General features: G+C 45.2%; 1 protein-coding gene across 3 annotated transcripts in view; it reads left to right on the top strand.

Moving 5' to 3' along the window:
- Positions 1-16,058, top strand: part of GALNT10 (polypeptide N-acetylgalactosaminyltransferase 10) — a 212,837-nt gene that overhangs the window by 154,509 nt on the left and 42,270 nt on the right. For all 3 annotated transcript variants that reach the window (XM_044230885.1, XM_044230894.1, XM_044230902.1), the window contains exon 5: positions 13,998-14,183. In XM_044230885.1, coding sequence (XP_044086820.1) covers positions 13,998-14,183 — 186 coding nt within the window. The remainder of the gene's footprint in view (positions 1-13,997; positions 14,184-16,058) is intronic.

The raw sequence follows: 16,058 nt of genomic DNA, 5'->3' as shown, positions 1-16,058 counted from the left end.
GGTGCCATCATAGCTTTCCTTCCTGACCTTTTTTTTTTTTTTTTTTTTTTTTTTTAAATTTTCCTGCTGTTTGTAGTCACCTGTCTGTAAGTTTTCTAAGCAAGTGAAAGCCTCGCGCATCCCAGGGGATGGGAGATAGGGTAGAGGTTGTGGGATTGGAAACATACCCGCCAGGCATGGAGAGAGACCAGGGTGATGTAGTTTTGTAGTTAATTATGCCAGATTTGGGGATCAGGAACAACTGGTGTGACTCTGGCTGTCACCTACTCGCTGTTTGGACATAGATTAGCGTAAAACTTTTTTAAACCTCAGTTTCCCCATCTAAGGTAGTTAACAGTGCCCACCTAGTAGAGTTGTTGTGGGAATGGAATGAGACAGCAGGCCCAGGCACACAGTGAGCATGCGATGGAAGTCCACCTCATCTTAACAATTTTCCTCTGGCTAGAAACACCTGAATGTCATAACAGGACAAAGGGTGACACTTTTGACTGCTGTGAGCCCTCTGTCCTCCAAATGGATTGGCAGTGCCTTGGAATACACTGAGACGTGCAAGTGAATACATCAATCCTGGAAACAGATGAGCTATGACACTTTAATAGCCGGAAGCCCAGTGGAACTGAGATGTGACAAGACCCAGAACACCTACAGCTCCCAGAAGCCAGCCCAGATGTGTGGAGGGCAGCCTCTCCCGCTGCAGCTTCTGCCTTATTAACATCACCCTGGGGGCTGGAGAACCAAGTGACACAAGGATGATGCTGATCTGCCTGGTTTGTGACTTGATCCCTACTTTCCTTCTCCTCCTCCTCTTCCTCCTCCTCTTTCCTCCTGCCCGTCCCTGGGCCCCTCTCCCACATGCTGTGGGCCCTGTCAGAGTGTGGAACACACAGAGCTCCTTAATTTCGGGTGCCCCTCAGCAGGTGTCTGTTCAAGGTTCAATGGCACCAGGGGGATCAACGCTCAAGTATTCTACCTGAGAATTGATTTGATTGCACACAGCACTGGAGTAGAGATTCCCAGACGCACTGAACTGGATTTGAGTCCTGTCTTGACCACTTACCTTGCCGGCTCTGTAACCTTGGACCAGAAGCCACATCCCCTGAACTTGACTTCCCTCGTCACAAAATGAGGATGATGAACTGTGACCTGCTTCCTTCACAGGGAAATCAGATCAAATCAAATCAAACTGAATGAAAGGGTGGAGGAGGAAGGCGTGTGGGTTCAGCAGGGATTGGCAGAAGCCTCTGGCTCTGCATAAGGCACGTGGCAAGCAGAGTGTTCACAGGGCTTGCCCTCCAGGAGCTCAAAATGGGAGGGAGACAGAGTAAGTAATTCCATGAATGCAGAACGATAGATGATGGCCTGAGCACAGGGACTTGAAGGACCTGTTCCAGGGCTCTGGGATGATCTGCCCTAGAGACCTGCAGTGGTCAAGAAGGTCATCAGGAAGGCGTTAGTGAGGAGCTGAAGTTTTGAGTCAAAGCTGAAGGATGAGCAGGAGGTCACCGGGGAGAGTAAGGAGGGGCCTGCGAACTTGGCAACCCAGGCCGAAGGACTGGCATGGACAGACAATTGGAGGCAGAGGGGATCATTGTGGGGCCTTTGGATGCCTGAAGGAAGAAGGCATGGAGGTGGGGGCAGCAAGGAAGGGAGGGGACTAACCATGCACACACAGCCTTGTCATCCCTGGTAAGGATTTTGGACCTTCTTCCAAGAGCCATGGGAAGCCATTGAAGGGTTTACCCAAGGCAGTGGAAGAGTGACAAGATGCGATTTACTTCTCCTTTTAGAGACCACATGAACTGCTGCATGCAGACTAAAAAAAGAGGGACAGAGTGGAGCAGGGACAGCAATCACGGCCACCGTGCTTGCCCAGAGATCATAGTGCTTCAGAGGAGGGATAGCAGTGGCTGGACTGGGACTGTAGTCTTGCTCTGTCATCGACTGTTACGATCCCAGGGTGAAAACCTCACCCTTCTGTCTTAGTGTCCTAGGGCTGTCTTAACAAGGTACCACAAACCCGGGCACCTAAAACAATAGAACTTGATTCTCTCACAGCTCTGGAGGCAGGAAGTCTGAAATCAAGGTGCCTGCTGGGCCATGTTCCCTCAGAAGGCTCTACAGAGGGATCCTTCCTTGCCTCTTCCAGGCCTCTGGTGTTGCTGGCAGTCCTTGGTGTATCTCTGCTTGTGTCTGCTTCTGCGGTCATGTGTCCTTCTCCATGTGTGTCCAGATTTCCCTCTTCTTATAAAGGATACCAGTTGGTGCATTCGGGCTCTTCCTAAGCCAGTATTATCTTGTCTTAAGTTGATGACATCTGCAAAGACCCTGTTTCCAAGGAAGGTCACATTCCCAGATTCTAGGGACTAGGACTTCAGATTATCTTTGGGAGGGATACAGTCAACCCAGCGCTGCTCCCCTGATTGCAGTTCCTCCCTGTGCCACAGCCTGCCAGCTAGAACCATCCTCACAGCCCTGACTCTCCTGGAGACCAGATAGGAAGGAGAAGCTGCAGACCCCAGAGAAGCCTGTGTGTGCACGTGCGCGTGTGCGTGTGTGCACACACAGCATGACGTCGACAGGTATACAGGGAGGACCCTGGGAAGCACAGGCCCTGAAGTCTGGTCCTCACTCAGACCCCACTGGCTGAAAGAGTTGGGCAAGACTTCTCTCTGGGAGTGTTTCCTCTCTAGGAGTGCCAGAATTGACACCTGTCCCACCATCCTTGTAGCGGCTTTTGGGGGAGTCCAACAAGGTAATAATCAGCAAATATTTTCCCAAAAGATACCGTGTGCCCGACCTTGAGGTAACTCACAGGGAGCATTCTTAAGAAAGGGCTGGTGTGCTTCCCATGGGAGCTGTCCTACTCTCGCACGGTAATTCCCCAGGCTTTTCTCCTCTGATGGCATGAAGGGTTCTGAGCGCAGACTCCGTTGCTCCAGTACCATCCAGTGGTGGGGGGGCAGAGAGGAAACAGGTGCATCCTGACGTTGATAATTCCTGAAGCTGAGTGATGGGCTGATGGCAGAGGGGCCTTTATTCTATTCTACTTCGTTAATATGTGAAACGATAACTCTTTTTTTCAAAAGTGTAACAAAGACAGCAACAGTCCCTGGAGCCAGACTGCCTGGATTGAAATCCAAAACCGGCCACTTCCTAACTGTGTGGCCCTGGGGAAGGTTACTCAGCCTCTCTTGGTACCAGTCTTCTCATCAAACAGGGCTACCAATCACAGGCTGCCGCAGGGAGTGTGTGTGAAGCTTCCATGAGTGAATGGGTTTGGTACGGAACACACGGTAACGGCTGTTGACAGAACCCGGGTGCCGCGGGGTGGTGCGGGGGGCGGGGGGGCTGTGGTTCTGAGCGGGAGTCCTCACTGACAGCCTCACAGAACCAAACAGCCGACCTTGCAGTTGCTGGAAATCCTACCTGCTACCGGGTTTTGTCTTAGTTGGGGTTTCCTGCAAACTGACACACCATTTGAGTGCAAGTAGTTACTCTGGAGGAGATTTCGAGAAACACCAGCAAGAGAGTGAGGAGGTAGGAATGGAACGGAAGGCCCGTGGTGGCACCACTGTGCGTGATTCCCACGGTAGCCCTGGGTTACCAGTTATCCCACCCCAGGAGCGAGGGAGCGGGGCGGCCGTTCGCCCACACCGCAGCCCTTGACTGAGGTCCACCCATGGGTGCAGAGAGCGCCCAGCAGAGGCAGGTGAGAACAGATGCCGAGGAGGTGTAGACGGGGCACACAGCATCCACCTGGGAGCACCCTTAAGTGCTCTTCTGACGTTTGCCTAAAGCCTTACCGTGACACCGCTCACCCTCGGAATCAACCTCACTCCTTCTGGACAGCCCTGACTCATCATTAAATAAGGCCAGTGAGAGCTAAAGCGATTCTGTATTACCTTTCAATCCCAGCAGGCCGCGAAAGAGGAATGAAGATGTGCCACGAGGACTGCTGCCTCGGGGCAGACAACTCTCCTCAGTCCTGGCACTTTGATGCTGAGCGAGGATATAACCTCAGAGCCTTTCTTAACACAGCTTTAGATATCCGTTACAACCATTAGCTTAGGCACTTCAGCAAAGCCTATTTCCCATTCTTGTCCTAGTGCTTAGGAAGCCGGGAGGAATCCCAGGGCGGAAAACACTGCGTCGCTATAGGATTCTGGGCAGGAAGACATTTAACTTCTCTGGCCCTCCCCCTTCCTCTCTGGGTGGAATGAAGGACCTAACTTCATTTGTGAGGTGGAGGAGGAGGACTGGTGCAGTGGGAAGAGCCTGCTCTTGCGTGGTCAGGCGGGGCTGGGTTTTACACCTCGGCTTGGTCATTGATTGGCTGTGTTCCTTGGGCGGGTTACATCACCCACTCTGAGACTTGGGGCATCTTCTCTAAAATGGGGCTGTGATGCCCCGTGTGTAGTGTTGTTGTAGGCATCAGAGATGATGTAGATGAAGCAGGGAGCTCCATTTGTGAGCCAGGGCTCAGTAATTGTTCCCTATAATTGTTATCATCATAACCATCATCATCTTCATCCAAAGTCCCTTCCAGCTCTGAAATTCTGTGACTTTAGGGAATGTGCTCATCCAAGAAGACAGCACAGTAAAATAAGGCAACAGCCCTGATTTTGTGTAAATGTATGTTCTGATAAGGACAGGAGGAGCATAATTGCCCCTAAATAATTGCTCCGATTTCGCCACATGCTGTCAAAAGGCCCTAATTGGTCGATCTGTAATGACTGCGGCCATCTGCGTTCAGGGTGATTTAGCGACGGGGCTCTGCCCGAGCCAGGCCCTCGATGATTAGAGCCGGACGGGGTAGTATTTCACCATCTGATGGGAGTAGTGGTGTGTGGGTGAAGGAGATTATCTCATCCTCGTTTTAATGACCAGCCAAGAAGCAGCGCTGGTCACAGACAATGACTATGGATTTTTTTTTTTTTCCTTTTCCTTTCAAGCTAGTGTTCCTGCCCGAACAGCAGCATATCTGGAGCGTGATCATGCCTCTTGCTATCTTGTTTCACTGCCCAAGAAAGTCTCTTTTGGAAAGATTTAGTCCCTCAATTAGGGCAAATTGATTTCTGCTTTCTACAGAGTCGCTGTTCCAAAGCGAAGTGGTAGAGGGCAGGAGGCGCCATATTAATCTTGGCGAGCAAGCGAGAAGGCGACCTGGAGTATTTTTCAGCCTTCCAGCACACTTGTGTACGTGTAGATAATCTTTTCTCTGCGTATCGTGTAATTGCTCCAACCTGCAAGGCGCCTGGCACTGCAACACAAAACACACTTCAGGTTTTGGAAGTTTCTGGAGACTTACATCAAGGGACCAGGGCAGCGTCCTGAGTGTTCTGTGGCAAAAATGGGGGTTTTTGTTTGTTTGTTTGTTTGTTTTTAAAGATTTTATTTATTTATTTGACAGAGAGAGATCACAAGCAGGCAGAGAGGCAGGCAGAGAGAGAGAGAAGGAAGCAGGCTCCCAGCTGAGCAGAGAGCCCGATGCAGAGCTCGATCCCAGGACCCTGGGATCATGACCTGAGCCGAAGGCAGCAGCTTAACCCACTGACCCACCCAGGTGCCCCCCCCTTTTTTTTTAAGATTTTATTTGCAATAATGGTTTTAAGTGGCACCTGAGATGATCCCCATTGGTTCAGAGACTTTGCATTAGGCCACGCTGAATCATGTGGCGAGAACATTTTCTCTTTTCAGCTCACATCCATTTCTTCTGATTACCTCGGATGGAGAGTCTCGGTTGGTTGCCCGTATCTCCCTTCTTAACAAAGAGAGAGGATAGACCGTAAGCTCCTAGTTGTGGGGAAGCAGGAGGTTCTGGCTAAAATCGAGTCACACTGTTTTGCTTTTATTTGGACTTTTTATTTATTAGCTCTTTTTCACAAATAGTACCAATTTCCCATTTATGGTGTTTGTTTCTCTTTAAAATAAATGCAATTCAATAAAAATGCTTAATTTACAAAGGTGAGTTGAGGGCGCCCGGGTGACTCAGTCAGTTAAGTGTCTGCCTTCAGCTCAGGTCCTGAGCCCAGAGTCCTGGGATCAAGTCCCATGTCAGGCTCCCTGCTCTGCGGGGAGTCTGCTTCTCCCTCTGCCCCTTCCCCAACGCGTTCTCTCATTTCGCTCTCACTCTCAACTAAATAAGAGCTTTAAAAAAAAAAAAAAAAAAAAAAACTAAAAAATAAAAAGGTGAGTTGATTTTTAAACTAAATAAATTGTAGTAGAGTAGTGGAACTGGCAAAAATTGTAATATGTGATTGTGAGAGCTTGGGGAAACACGAGAAGGGGGAAAGCATCATGTTTCTATAGAAAACCAGTGATTTACTGGCTATACAACCTCAGGCAAGTTTCTTAGCTTCTCTGAGCATCTGTTTTCTCACCCAGTCAAGGGGACAGAAGCACGATCCAGAGTATGATTTTAAGAAGCAAGAGGGGATCAAATGTGTGAAGTTCCTTTGCAGATTATAATCTGCCTTACGTAACAGTGAAAGTGATTCATTTCTATATGGGGTTAGGAAAAAAAAAAGGGTCATTGGGTTCTGGCAGCCAGGGGATTCTGGTTTGAAATCAGGCCTGTTTTTAAGTATATGTCAGAGGAAGGTTCCTTCCCTTCTCTGGACCTCAGCTTTCTGTCTCCAAAATAAAGAGACCGAGGGGCTCCTGGGTGGTCCAATTGGTTAAGTGTCTGCCTTCAACTCCGGTCGTGATCTTGGCGTCCTGGGATCAAGCCCTAGTTGGGCTGCCTGCTCAACAGGGAGTCAGTTTCTCCCTCTCCCTCCCCGCTCCCCCTGCTCCTGCTCTCGCTCTCTCTCAAGTTAATAAATAAAATCTTTTTTAAAAAATAAAGAAACAGAACCACTCTATTAGTTTGCAGGCCTGGCTGTGCATCAGAATCACTTACTGCCCCGGGCTCAGCAAGTCAAAGCCCTGGGATGGTGCCCAGCACAGCTGCGTTTGCAGCCAGCCCACCTGCTGATTCGATGCACCCCGGATTTTAGAAGGCCCTTCCAGCCCTAACCCCGGATGGAGTGAATTTAGAGCAGGATTTGGGGCCTGGGTTAGGGAAGGGGATCACCCAGTAGCTCTGGTCACGTGCGAACTGGGCTTATGTGAGGTCTGGGTCCAGGGCCCTGCAAGACCTTCTGATGCAATCCCTGATTCAGGCCCAGAGGAAATCAAGGATGGGCCCACTGTGCTGGACATGGGAGCGCAGCCCAGTTCTCCTGACCGCCAGTTCTCCTGATTCCCGGTCAGCTCCAACTTTCCCAGCCGAGCCTGAGAGAGAACAAGTATGTGTTTTGACCAGTATTTGTTTTCCTTCAGATTTTCATTTAAATTCTAATTAGTCAACACACTGCAATACTGGTTGGAGAGCTCCGTGATTCAGCACTTAACATACAACACCCAGAGCTCATCATAGCAAGTGTCCTCCTTAATGCCCATCAGCCATCCAGCCTATCCCCCAGCCACCACCCTCCATTAACCCTCAGTTTGTTGTCCATCTTTAAGTCTTATGGTTTGTTTCCCTCTCTCCTCTTTTCCCCCTCCCATATGTTCATCTGTTTTGTTTCTTAAATTCCACACATGAGTGAAATCATAGGGTATTTGTCTTTCCCTAACTTATTTCACTTAACATAATACCGTCTAGTTCCATCCACATCATTGCAAATGACAACATTCGTTTTGATGGCTGAATAATATTCCACTATGTATATACCATGTCTTCTTTATCCATTCATCAGTCAGTGGACGTTCGGGCTCTCTCCATAGTTTGACTTTTGTTGATAATGCTGCTGTAAACATCAGGGTGCGTGTGTCTCTTCGAATCTGTATTTTTATATCCTTTGGATAAATATACCTAGTAGTACAATTGCTGGATCATAGGATAGTTCTATTTTTAACTTTATGAGGACCCTCCATACTATTTTCCAGAGGGACTGTACCAATTTGCATTCCCACCAGCAGTGCAAGAGGGTTCCCCTTTCTCCTCATCCCCGCCAACACCTCTCTTTTCTTGTATTGTTAATTTTAGCCATTCTGACAGGTGGGAGGTGGTAGTTTACCATGGTTTTGATTTGTACTTCCCTGACGTTGAGTGATGATGTTGAGTATCTTTTTTCATGTGTCTGTTGGCCATCTCGATGTCCTCTCTGGCAAAATGTCTATTCATGTCTTCAGCCCATTTCTTAACTGGACTATTTGTTTTTTGGGTGTTAAGTGTGATAGACCAATATTTTTTTAATTGAGGTAAAAATTGCAAATAATGAAAAAATGCACAGCTGTGTTAAGTATACAATTCCATGAGGCTTAACAGGTATGTACACCTAAGAAGCCAACACCCCAGTCAAGGTACAGAAATTGTCTCACCCCAGAAATTTCCCCCATGCTCCTTCCAGCCAGTCCCTATACCTCAAGGCACACTGCTCTTAATTCCATCCTCAAAGATTATTTTGGCTGTTGATGAACTTCAGATGAATCATACATGAAGTTTTTTTGTATCTGGCTTCTTTGGTTCAACATAATAATTCTGCAATTCATCCATGGGGTTGGATATATCAAAAGTCTGCTCTTTTTTGCTGAGTGTAGAATCTATTGTATGACTCCACCACGACCTGTTTATCCCTTCACCTGTTGGTGACATTTAGGTTGTTTCTAGTTGGTGCTACTATAAATAAAACTACTATGAAGCACTCTCATTTGGGGGGGGGGGAGTATGTTTTGTTTCTCTTGGGTGAATAACTGTAAATAGAATGGCTGATATAGGACACCTGCCCATTTACTTTTATGAGAAAGAATCAAACAGCTCTTCAAAGTGGTTGCACACTTTATATTTCTTCCAGCAAGGAGTGAGTTCCAATGGTTCACCTCTTCCCCAGAAACTGATATTTTTCCCATTTTTCCTTTTTGTCATCCGGAGAATGTATAGGGAACGGCATCTCAGGCTTTTAATTTTGGTCATGATTTTCATATACTTATAGGCCATTTGTATGTCAGTTCTTTTGTGAAATGTATTTTTGTGAAAATGTTTCAACGTTTTTTTGCCCAGTTTTACATTGGTCATCTTTTTATGATTGATTTTGTCAGAATTCATTACAAATTCTGGATACAAGTCCTTTGTCAGATACGTGTCTTACGAATATTTTCTCCCAGACTGTTGCCTGCCTTGTCATTTTGTTACTGGTATCTTTTGAAGATCAAGTTCTTAATCAAGTCCAGTTTATCAGTTTTTTTTTTCTTTTATGGGCTAGTGCTTTTTATATCCTAAGAAATCTTTCCCTACCCCAAGTTCACAACGATATTCTCCTATGTTTTCTTCAAGAAGCTTTATAGCTTTAGCCTTTATGTTTAAACCGGCCATCCATCTAAAATTATTTTTGTGTATGGTATGAGGTAGGGGTTGAGGTTTGTCTTTTTTCATGTGTCTGTCCAGTTATGCTAGCACATGTCTTATTTTTTTTTAAGTTTTTTGTTTCCATTCCAGTAGAGTTAGCATACAGTATTCTGTTAGTTCCAGGTATACAATACAGTGATGAGCAATTCTATACATGACTCGTTGCTCATTGTAAGTGAACTCTTCCTCCGCATCACCTGTTTCCCCTGTCTCTGCACCCCCTCCCCCCGCCCACCTTCCCTCAGGTAACCAGCAGTTTGTTCTCTGTAGTTCAGTCTGTTTCTTGGTTTGTCTTTCTCTTTTTTTTTCTTTGCTCATTTGTTTCATTTCACATTTTTAGTATATGTACTGCCGAAGCGAGCACTCACTTCTCATTTTTGAAAATTCTATAATATCTCATTGAATTTGCCTTGGTGGCCTTGTCAAAAATCAGTCAACGATATATATATATATATATATATGGTCCACTTCTGGCCTCTCTATTCTATTCTATTGATACTTTTGTTTATCCCTTGCCAGTACTACACTGTGTTGTTATTTTGACTTTATAATACATTTTGAAATCAGTGTGAATCCTTCAACTTTGTTCTTTTCCGAGATTGCTTTCACTATACTAGGTTCTTTGCAAGTTGTCAGTTTCAAAACCTGCAGTGATTTTATTGGGATTGCATTCAATCTATAGACAAATTGGAAGAGAATTGACTCTTTAACAATATGGAGTCTTCCAATCTATATGTATGATTTATGTCTCCATTTATTTGGGTCTTTAACTATAGGAAGCTCTTTTATAAAGGGTATTTTTATTGTGCTTCCCAATTGTTCTTTGCCAGTACATAGGAATACATTTTTTTTTAATTTAACAGCCTTAACCAGATACAATTTACATAATGTAAAAATCACCCATTTTAAGTGTGCAGTTCAGTGTGTTCTTAGGTGAACTTACACAGTTGTGAAACTATCACTATAATCCAGTTTTAGATGTTTCCATCACTCCAGAAAGCTCCCTTGTGTCTGTTTGCAATCAGTCCCCACTCCCCGCCCAGCCCCAGACAACTGCTGACTTTCTTTCTGTCCTTATAATTTTGCTTTTCTATAAATTTCACATAAATAGAATTATATAATATCTAGACTTATGTTTCTGACTGCTTCAACCCAGCATACTGTTTTTAAGATTTACAATCATCTGTATTATTGCAACAGCTCTTTCCTTTTTTATTGCTGAATAGTATTCCATTGTATGGATATATTTGTTTATCCATTCATCAGCTGATGGATGTTTGGATGGCTTCCACTCTGAGGCTGTTTTGAATATTGCTGCTGTGAACATCAGAGGACAAATTTTTGGGTGGGCATGTGTTTCCGTTTCTCTTGGGTATTTATCTAGGAGTGGAATTGCTGGGTAATATGGTAACTTTGCTTAACTGCTTGAGGAACTGCCAGACTCTTTTCCAAAGTGCCTGCACCATTTTACATTCTCTCCAACAGTATATGAAGATTCTTATTCTCAGTCTGCATTTATTATCTGACTATTTCATGATAGCCATCCTAGTGGATGTGAAGTAGTATCTCATTGTGGTTTTGATTTTCATTTTCCTGATGAATAAGGATGTTGAACTTCTCTTCGTGTGATTATTGGTCATTTGTGTATCATCTTTGAAGAAGTGCCTATTCAGATCTTTTACCCATTTTTTTTAAATTGAGGTAAAATTCACATAACATAAAATTAACCATGTTAAAGGATACAGTTCATTGGCATTTAGTACATTCACAGTGTTGTGCAACCATCACCTAGTTATAGTATGATTGATCAGAAGGAAACCCCATAGCCATTAAGTAGTCACTCCCCATTTCTCCTTCTGCCCCAGTCTCCGGTAATCACTAATGTGCTTGTGGTCTCTATGGATTTACCTATCCTAGAATTTCATACAAGTGGAATGATATAATATGTGACCTTCTGTGTCTGGCATCTGTTACTTGGTGTATCATTTTGAGGTACATCTGCATTGTACGCTGTATCAGTACTTCATTCCTTTTTTGTGGTTGAGTAATATTCCATTGCATGGATATATTTCATAGTTTTTTATCCACTCATGAGTTGATGGAAGCTTGGGTTCTTTCCACCATTTGACTGTTGTGAATAGTGTTGCTATGGATTTTCATGTATAAATAATTGAAAGATTGCTTTAGCCATCCTGTATCCCTTGATCTGTTCCATAAATTTTAGGATACAGCTTGTCAATTGCCAATTTTTGCAAAGCATTCAGTTGTGATTTTTTTAGCTCATTGAATCTTTAGCTCAATATGAGAGGTATTGCCATCTTAACAATATTAAGTCATCCAATCCATGAGCAGGGACTATCTTTCCATTTATTTTAGTCTTTTATATCTTTCAACAGTGCTTTACAGTTTTCAAAGTATACAGTTTTTATTTCTTTTCATTAAATTGCAAATTGCAATGGTATTCATTTTTAATTGCATTTTCCAGTTGCTTTTTTTATCTGCCAGTACATAGGAACACAATTAATTCTTTAAGAGTTGACCTGTATCCTGATACCCTGCTAAGTGAACCTATTAGTTCTAGCTTCTCTATAGATTTTCTAGAATTTTCCTTTCATCTATAATAAAGATACTGTATCCTTTTTCTTCCCAATCTTTATGCCTTTTATTTCTTTGTCTTGCCAGTTCCACTGGCTAGGAATTCTAGTACAGTGTTGAATGGAAGTGGTAAGAGAGGATACAGTCTTTATCCTGACCATAGGATAAAAAGCATTTAGTATTTCATCATTAAGAGTGATACCCAAGAACAAAGAATCCAATCAGGAAATGGACAGAGGACATGAACAGACATTTCTGCAAAGAAGACATACAGATGGCCAACAGACACAGGAAAAAGTGCTCAACATCTCTCGGCATCAAGGAAATATAAATCAAAACCACGTTAAAGTACTACCTCACACCAGTCAGAATGGCTAAAATTAGCAAGTCAGGAAATGACAGATACTGGCGAGGATGCGGAGAAAGGGGAACCCTCCAACACTCTTGGTGGGAATGCAAGCTGGGGCAGCCACTCTGGAAAACAGCATGGAGTTTTTTCAAAAAGTTGAAAATAGAGCTACCCTATGACCCAGCAATCACACTACTAGGTGTTTACCCTAAAGATACAAATTAGTGATCTGAAGGGGCACGTGCACCTGTATGTTTATAGCGGCAATGTCCACAATAGCCAAACTATGGAAAGAGCCTAGATGTCCATCAACAGATGAATGGATGTGGGAGACACACAGACACACACACACACACACACACACTCAATAGAATACTATGCAGCCATCAAAAGAAATGAAATCTTACCACTTGCAACGACGTGGATGGAACTAGAGGGTATTATGCTGAGCAAAATAAGTCAAACAGAGAAAGACAATTATCATACAATCTCCCTCATATGAAGAATTTGAGAGGCAACATGGGGGACTTGGGGGTTAGGGAAGGAAAAAATGAAACAAGATGGGATCAGGAGGGAGACAAACCATAAGAGACTCTTAATCTCACTAAACAAACTGAGGGTTGCTGAGGAGCGGGGGGTATGGAGAGAGTGGTTGGGTTATGGACACTGGGGAGGGTATGTGCTATGGTGAGTGCTGTGAAGTGTGTAAACCTGGCGATTCACAGACCTGTACCCCTGGGGCTAATAATACATTATATGTTAATAAAAAATTTTAAAAAATTTTTTAAATAAAATCAAGAGACACCAGTGTTAAGTCTGGGACTTTTAGTAAAAAGAAACTACCTTCAAGATATATTCAGAACAACTTTACCAAACAGAAGGCAGAAACCCAGCCCACATTAGAATAAGCAAAAAGAGAAATTTGTTTCACATGTAGTAAGATCATGTAGGAGTCTGCCTGCCCGGGGCACAGGCGGATCTGGGGAATCAAAACTGCCATCAGGATCATTTCCATCTCTACTCTTTTTACACTTACTTCAGTCCCAGCAGGAACCCCGCTTCCCACCTCTCATCACCTCATTTGCCAAAGCTGTCACCAGCACCTCCAGATTTATGGCCAACCAACTTAACAACTCTAGGAAAACGCAAGGGCCTCATTTTTCCATGGTACAAAAAAAAAAAAATTCTCAAGTGTTCATTATTTGAAGCTACTGGAGTCACGTGGCTATCCCTGAACCAGTCACACTGTAGGCAAGGAAATGAAAGGCCCTGATTGGTTGGGCCCGTGCCACATGCTCCTGCCCCTCGGCTCCAGAAGTTGGAGTGAGCTCCTCCTAAGAAGAAGGGGTGGCAGTTTCACAAAGCAACTTCGGAATACTGTTTCCGGAAAGAGAGGGACTAGGTCCCAGTCATGCTGCGCACCTTCTCATACAGATGAGCTCTGTGTGTTCCAGGCCCAACACTGTCCCTGGACCACTTTTAGCTTCAGTTTTCCCATGTAGGGCGTACAGGTGTTGATCCCGCCTGTAAGGGCCAACGAGGCACCCAGCAGGAAAGCTGCGTCTAAACTATAAAGTACAGTGCACACGTAAGGGAGGGGTGACAAGAATGGTCACTAAGCAGCTGTTCTTACCCATCTGTCCCCTTCTGTCCCTCTCACAGAGCACCTGAAGAAGCCACTTGAAGACTACATGGCTCTTTTCCCCAGTGTGAGGATTCTTCGAACCAAGAAACGGGAAGGGCTGATAAGGACCCGAATGCTGGGGGCCTCGGCAGCAACGGGAGATGTGATCACATTCTTAGACTCGCACTGTGAAGCCAATGTCAACTGGCTCCCCCCCTTGCTCGGTAAGTGGCCTCCCAAGGCTAGGTAGCCCCAGCTTTCTGCAGGGATCATCCGCACGGCTTCCCTTGGATGCTTGAGATGCAGCCAGCCAGCTCAGGTGCCCCCAGGTTGCAGGAATGCCCAAAGAAACCTTAAAAATTCACTCAAGCCCTGTCCCTTCATTTTATAAAGAAAAAAGCTGAGAGGGGAAGTGACTACAGCACACTAACATCTACTTACATGATTGCTTCCCCCAGATCACTTCAAGCTTTATTGGAAAGCAAGCCAAGGCTGTCTATGGTAGGAACCAAACTGTAGGGGACATTATCCTAGCAACTTAGAATAGTTAACCTTCACAGTACTGCTACCGAGCCAGGAAACTTGTAAGCATTATCTCCAGTTCTCACAAAACCATGCCAGGTCAGAATTGTAGAAGAAACTGAGTTTCAGAGATACCGGGTGACTCAGTATTATTCCCTTAGGGTCGTAAGTGTCAAAGTCACCATCTCTCTGGCCTCAAAGTCTGTCCACTCTCACAACACCACACTGCCTTCCCTAAACTCCTTTCCTCTCTGGAGAGTTTCTGACAGCTATCCGAGAAGGGCTGTGGACAGAGTAGCACGATCCAGCAGCCATCCACCACAGCCTTGCAGACAGAAGGGAGGCATGAGGTTTGGATTCTGGGCGGTGAGGTGCCTCATTGCTGGCTGAGGAAGAGGTCTGAGTTCTGCAGAGCTCAGATTCACTGAAGGCGGTGAGCTGGAGTTAACAGGAGGGCATCGAGGAAATGACCCATTGAGACTGGGAATCAGGGGAGGGACAGGGACAGGCAAATCAGAGAAGAATTGTCAATCTAGAGAAAAGCTGAACTCCTAACACACGGGTGGGTATGCTGTCCACAACAGAGAGCTGGGGACCAAAGGGGACTAAAGTTTAGGGTCAATGTGAGCCTGCATCAGAATCACCTGAAAGACTCCTTAAAACAGAGTGCTAGGGATGCCTGGGTGGTTCAGTGGGTTAAAGCCTTTGCCTTCAGCTCAGGTCATGATCCCCGGGTCCTGGGATCGAGCCCCACGTCAGGCTCCCTGCTCAGTGGGGAGCCTGCTTCCTCCTCTCTCTACGCCTGCCTCTCTGCCTACTTGTGATCTCTCTCTGTCGAATAAATAAATAAAAATCTTAAAAAAAAAAAAAAAAAAAAAACAGTGCTGGACCCACCCTAGAGTCTCTGACTTAGGAGATCTAGGGGTACAGCCTGAGAAGCTGCATTTCTAACCAGCTCCTAGGTAGTGCCCACACTGTTGCTCCAGGGACCACACTTGGAGGGGCCCTGGTTAGGCCACCAAGCAGAGGTGAAAACTGGAAGCAAAACCCACACAGTTCAATGGGATAATCCAGCAAATCTGTTCTCTGACACCGATCAGCGTGGAACCTCATGCTTCTGACCCCAAGGGTCCAGGATCCCACCGGGTTAGGAAAAGGATGTAACACAAATTTTCTGGTACACTGTTTATTTAATTAAGCCAAGAAGTGTCTGCATCTGCCTCTCGTTACTGAAAGAGAAAAAGGGAAAGAGGAAGAAAAAAAGCCTCACCATCAATCACCTAATTGACGATGCTGAAGAAGAACCCATTTGTTGGGTTATCCAGTGACTCATAAAGAGAAGCAAGTGGTGGGGCGCGAAGCTGAGCTGGGAGCCTAAATAGCCCTTAACTCTGTTTCTATGGAAATACATGAGGGTAATTGTCATAATCTGCAGAATACATGGAAGAAACATGCTCCCTCTTTTTATTTTTTATTTTTCCGATAGAAACAAGAACGGGTGGTATAGAAGTAAAAGTCTGTCCCTGTTCAGACGAGCAGCCCACAGTGCGCATCAGGGCTTTTGTCTCAAAACCGGG

This window comes from Neovison vison, chromosome 1, assembly GCF_020171115.1.
Source record: "Neovison vison isolate M4711 chromosome 1, ASM_NN_V1, whole genome shotgun sequence".
Classification (NCBI taxonomy): domain Eukaryota; kingdom Metazoa; phylum Chordata; class Mammalia; order Carnivora; family Mustelidae; genus Neogale; species Neogale vison.
Note: the sequence above shows the minus strand (reverse complement) of the source record. Positions and strands in the feature narration are given on the sequence as shown.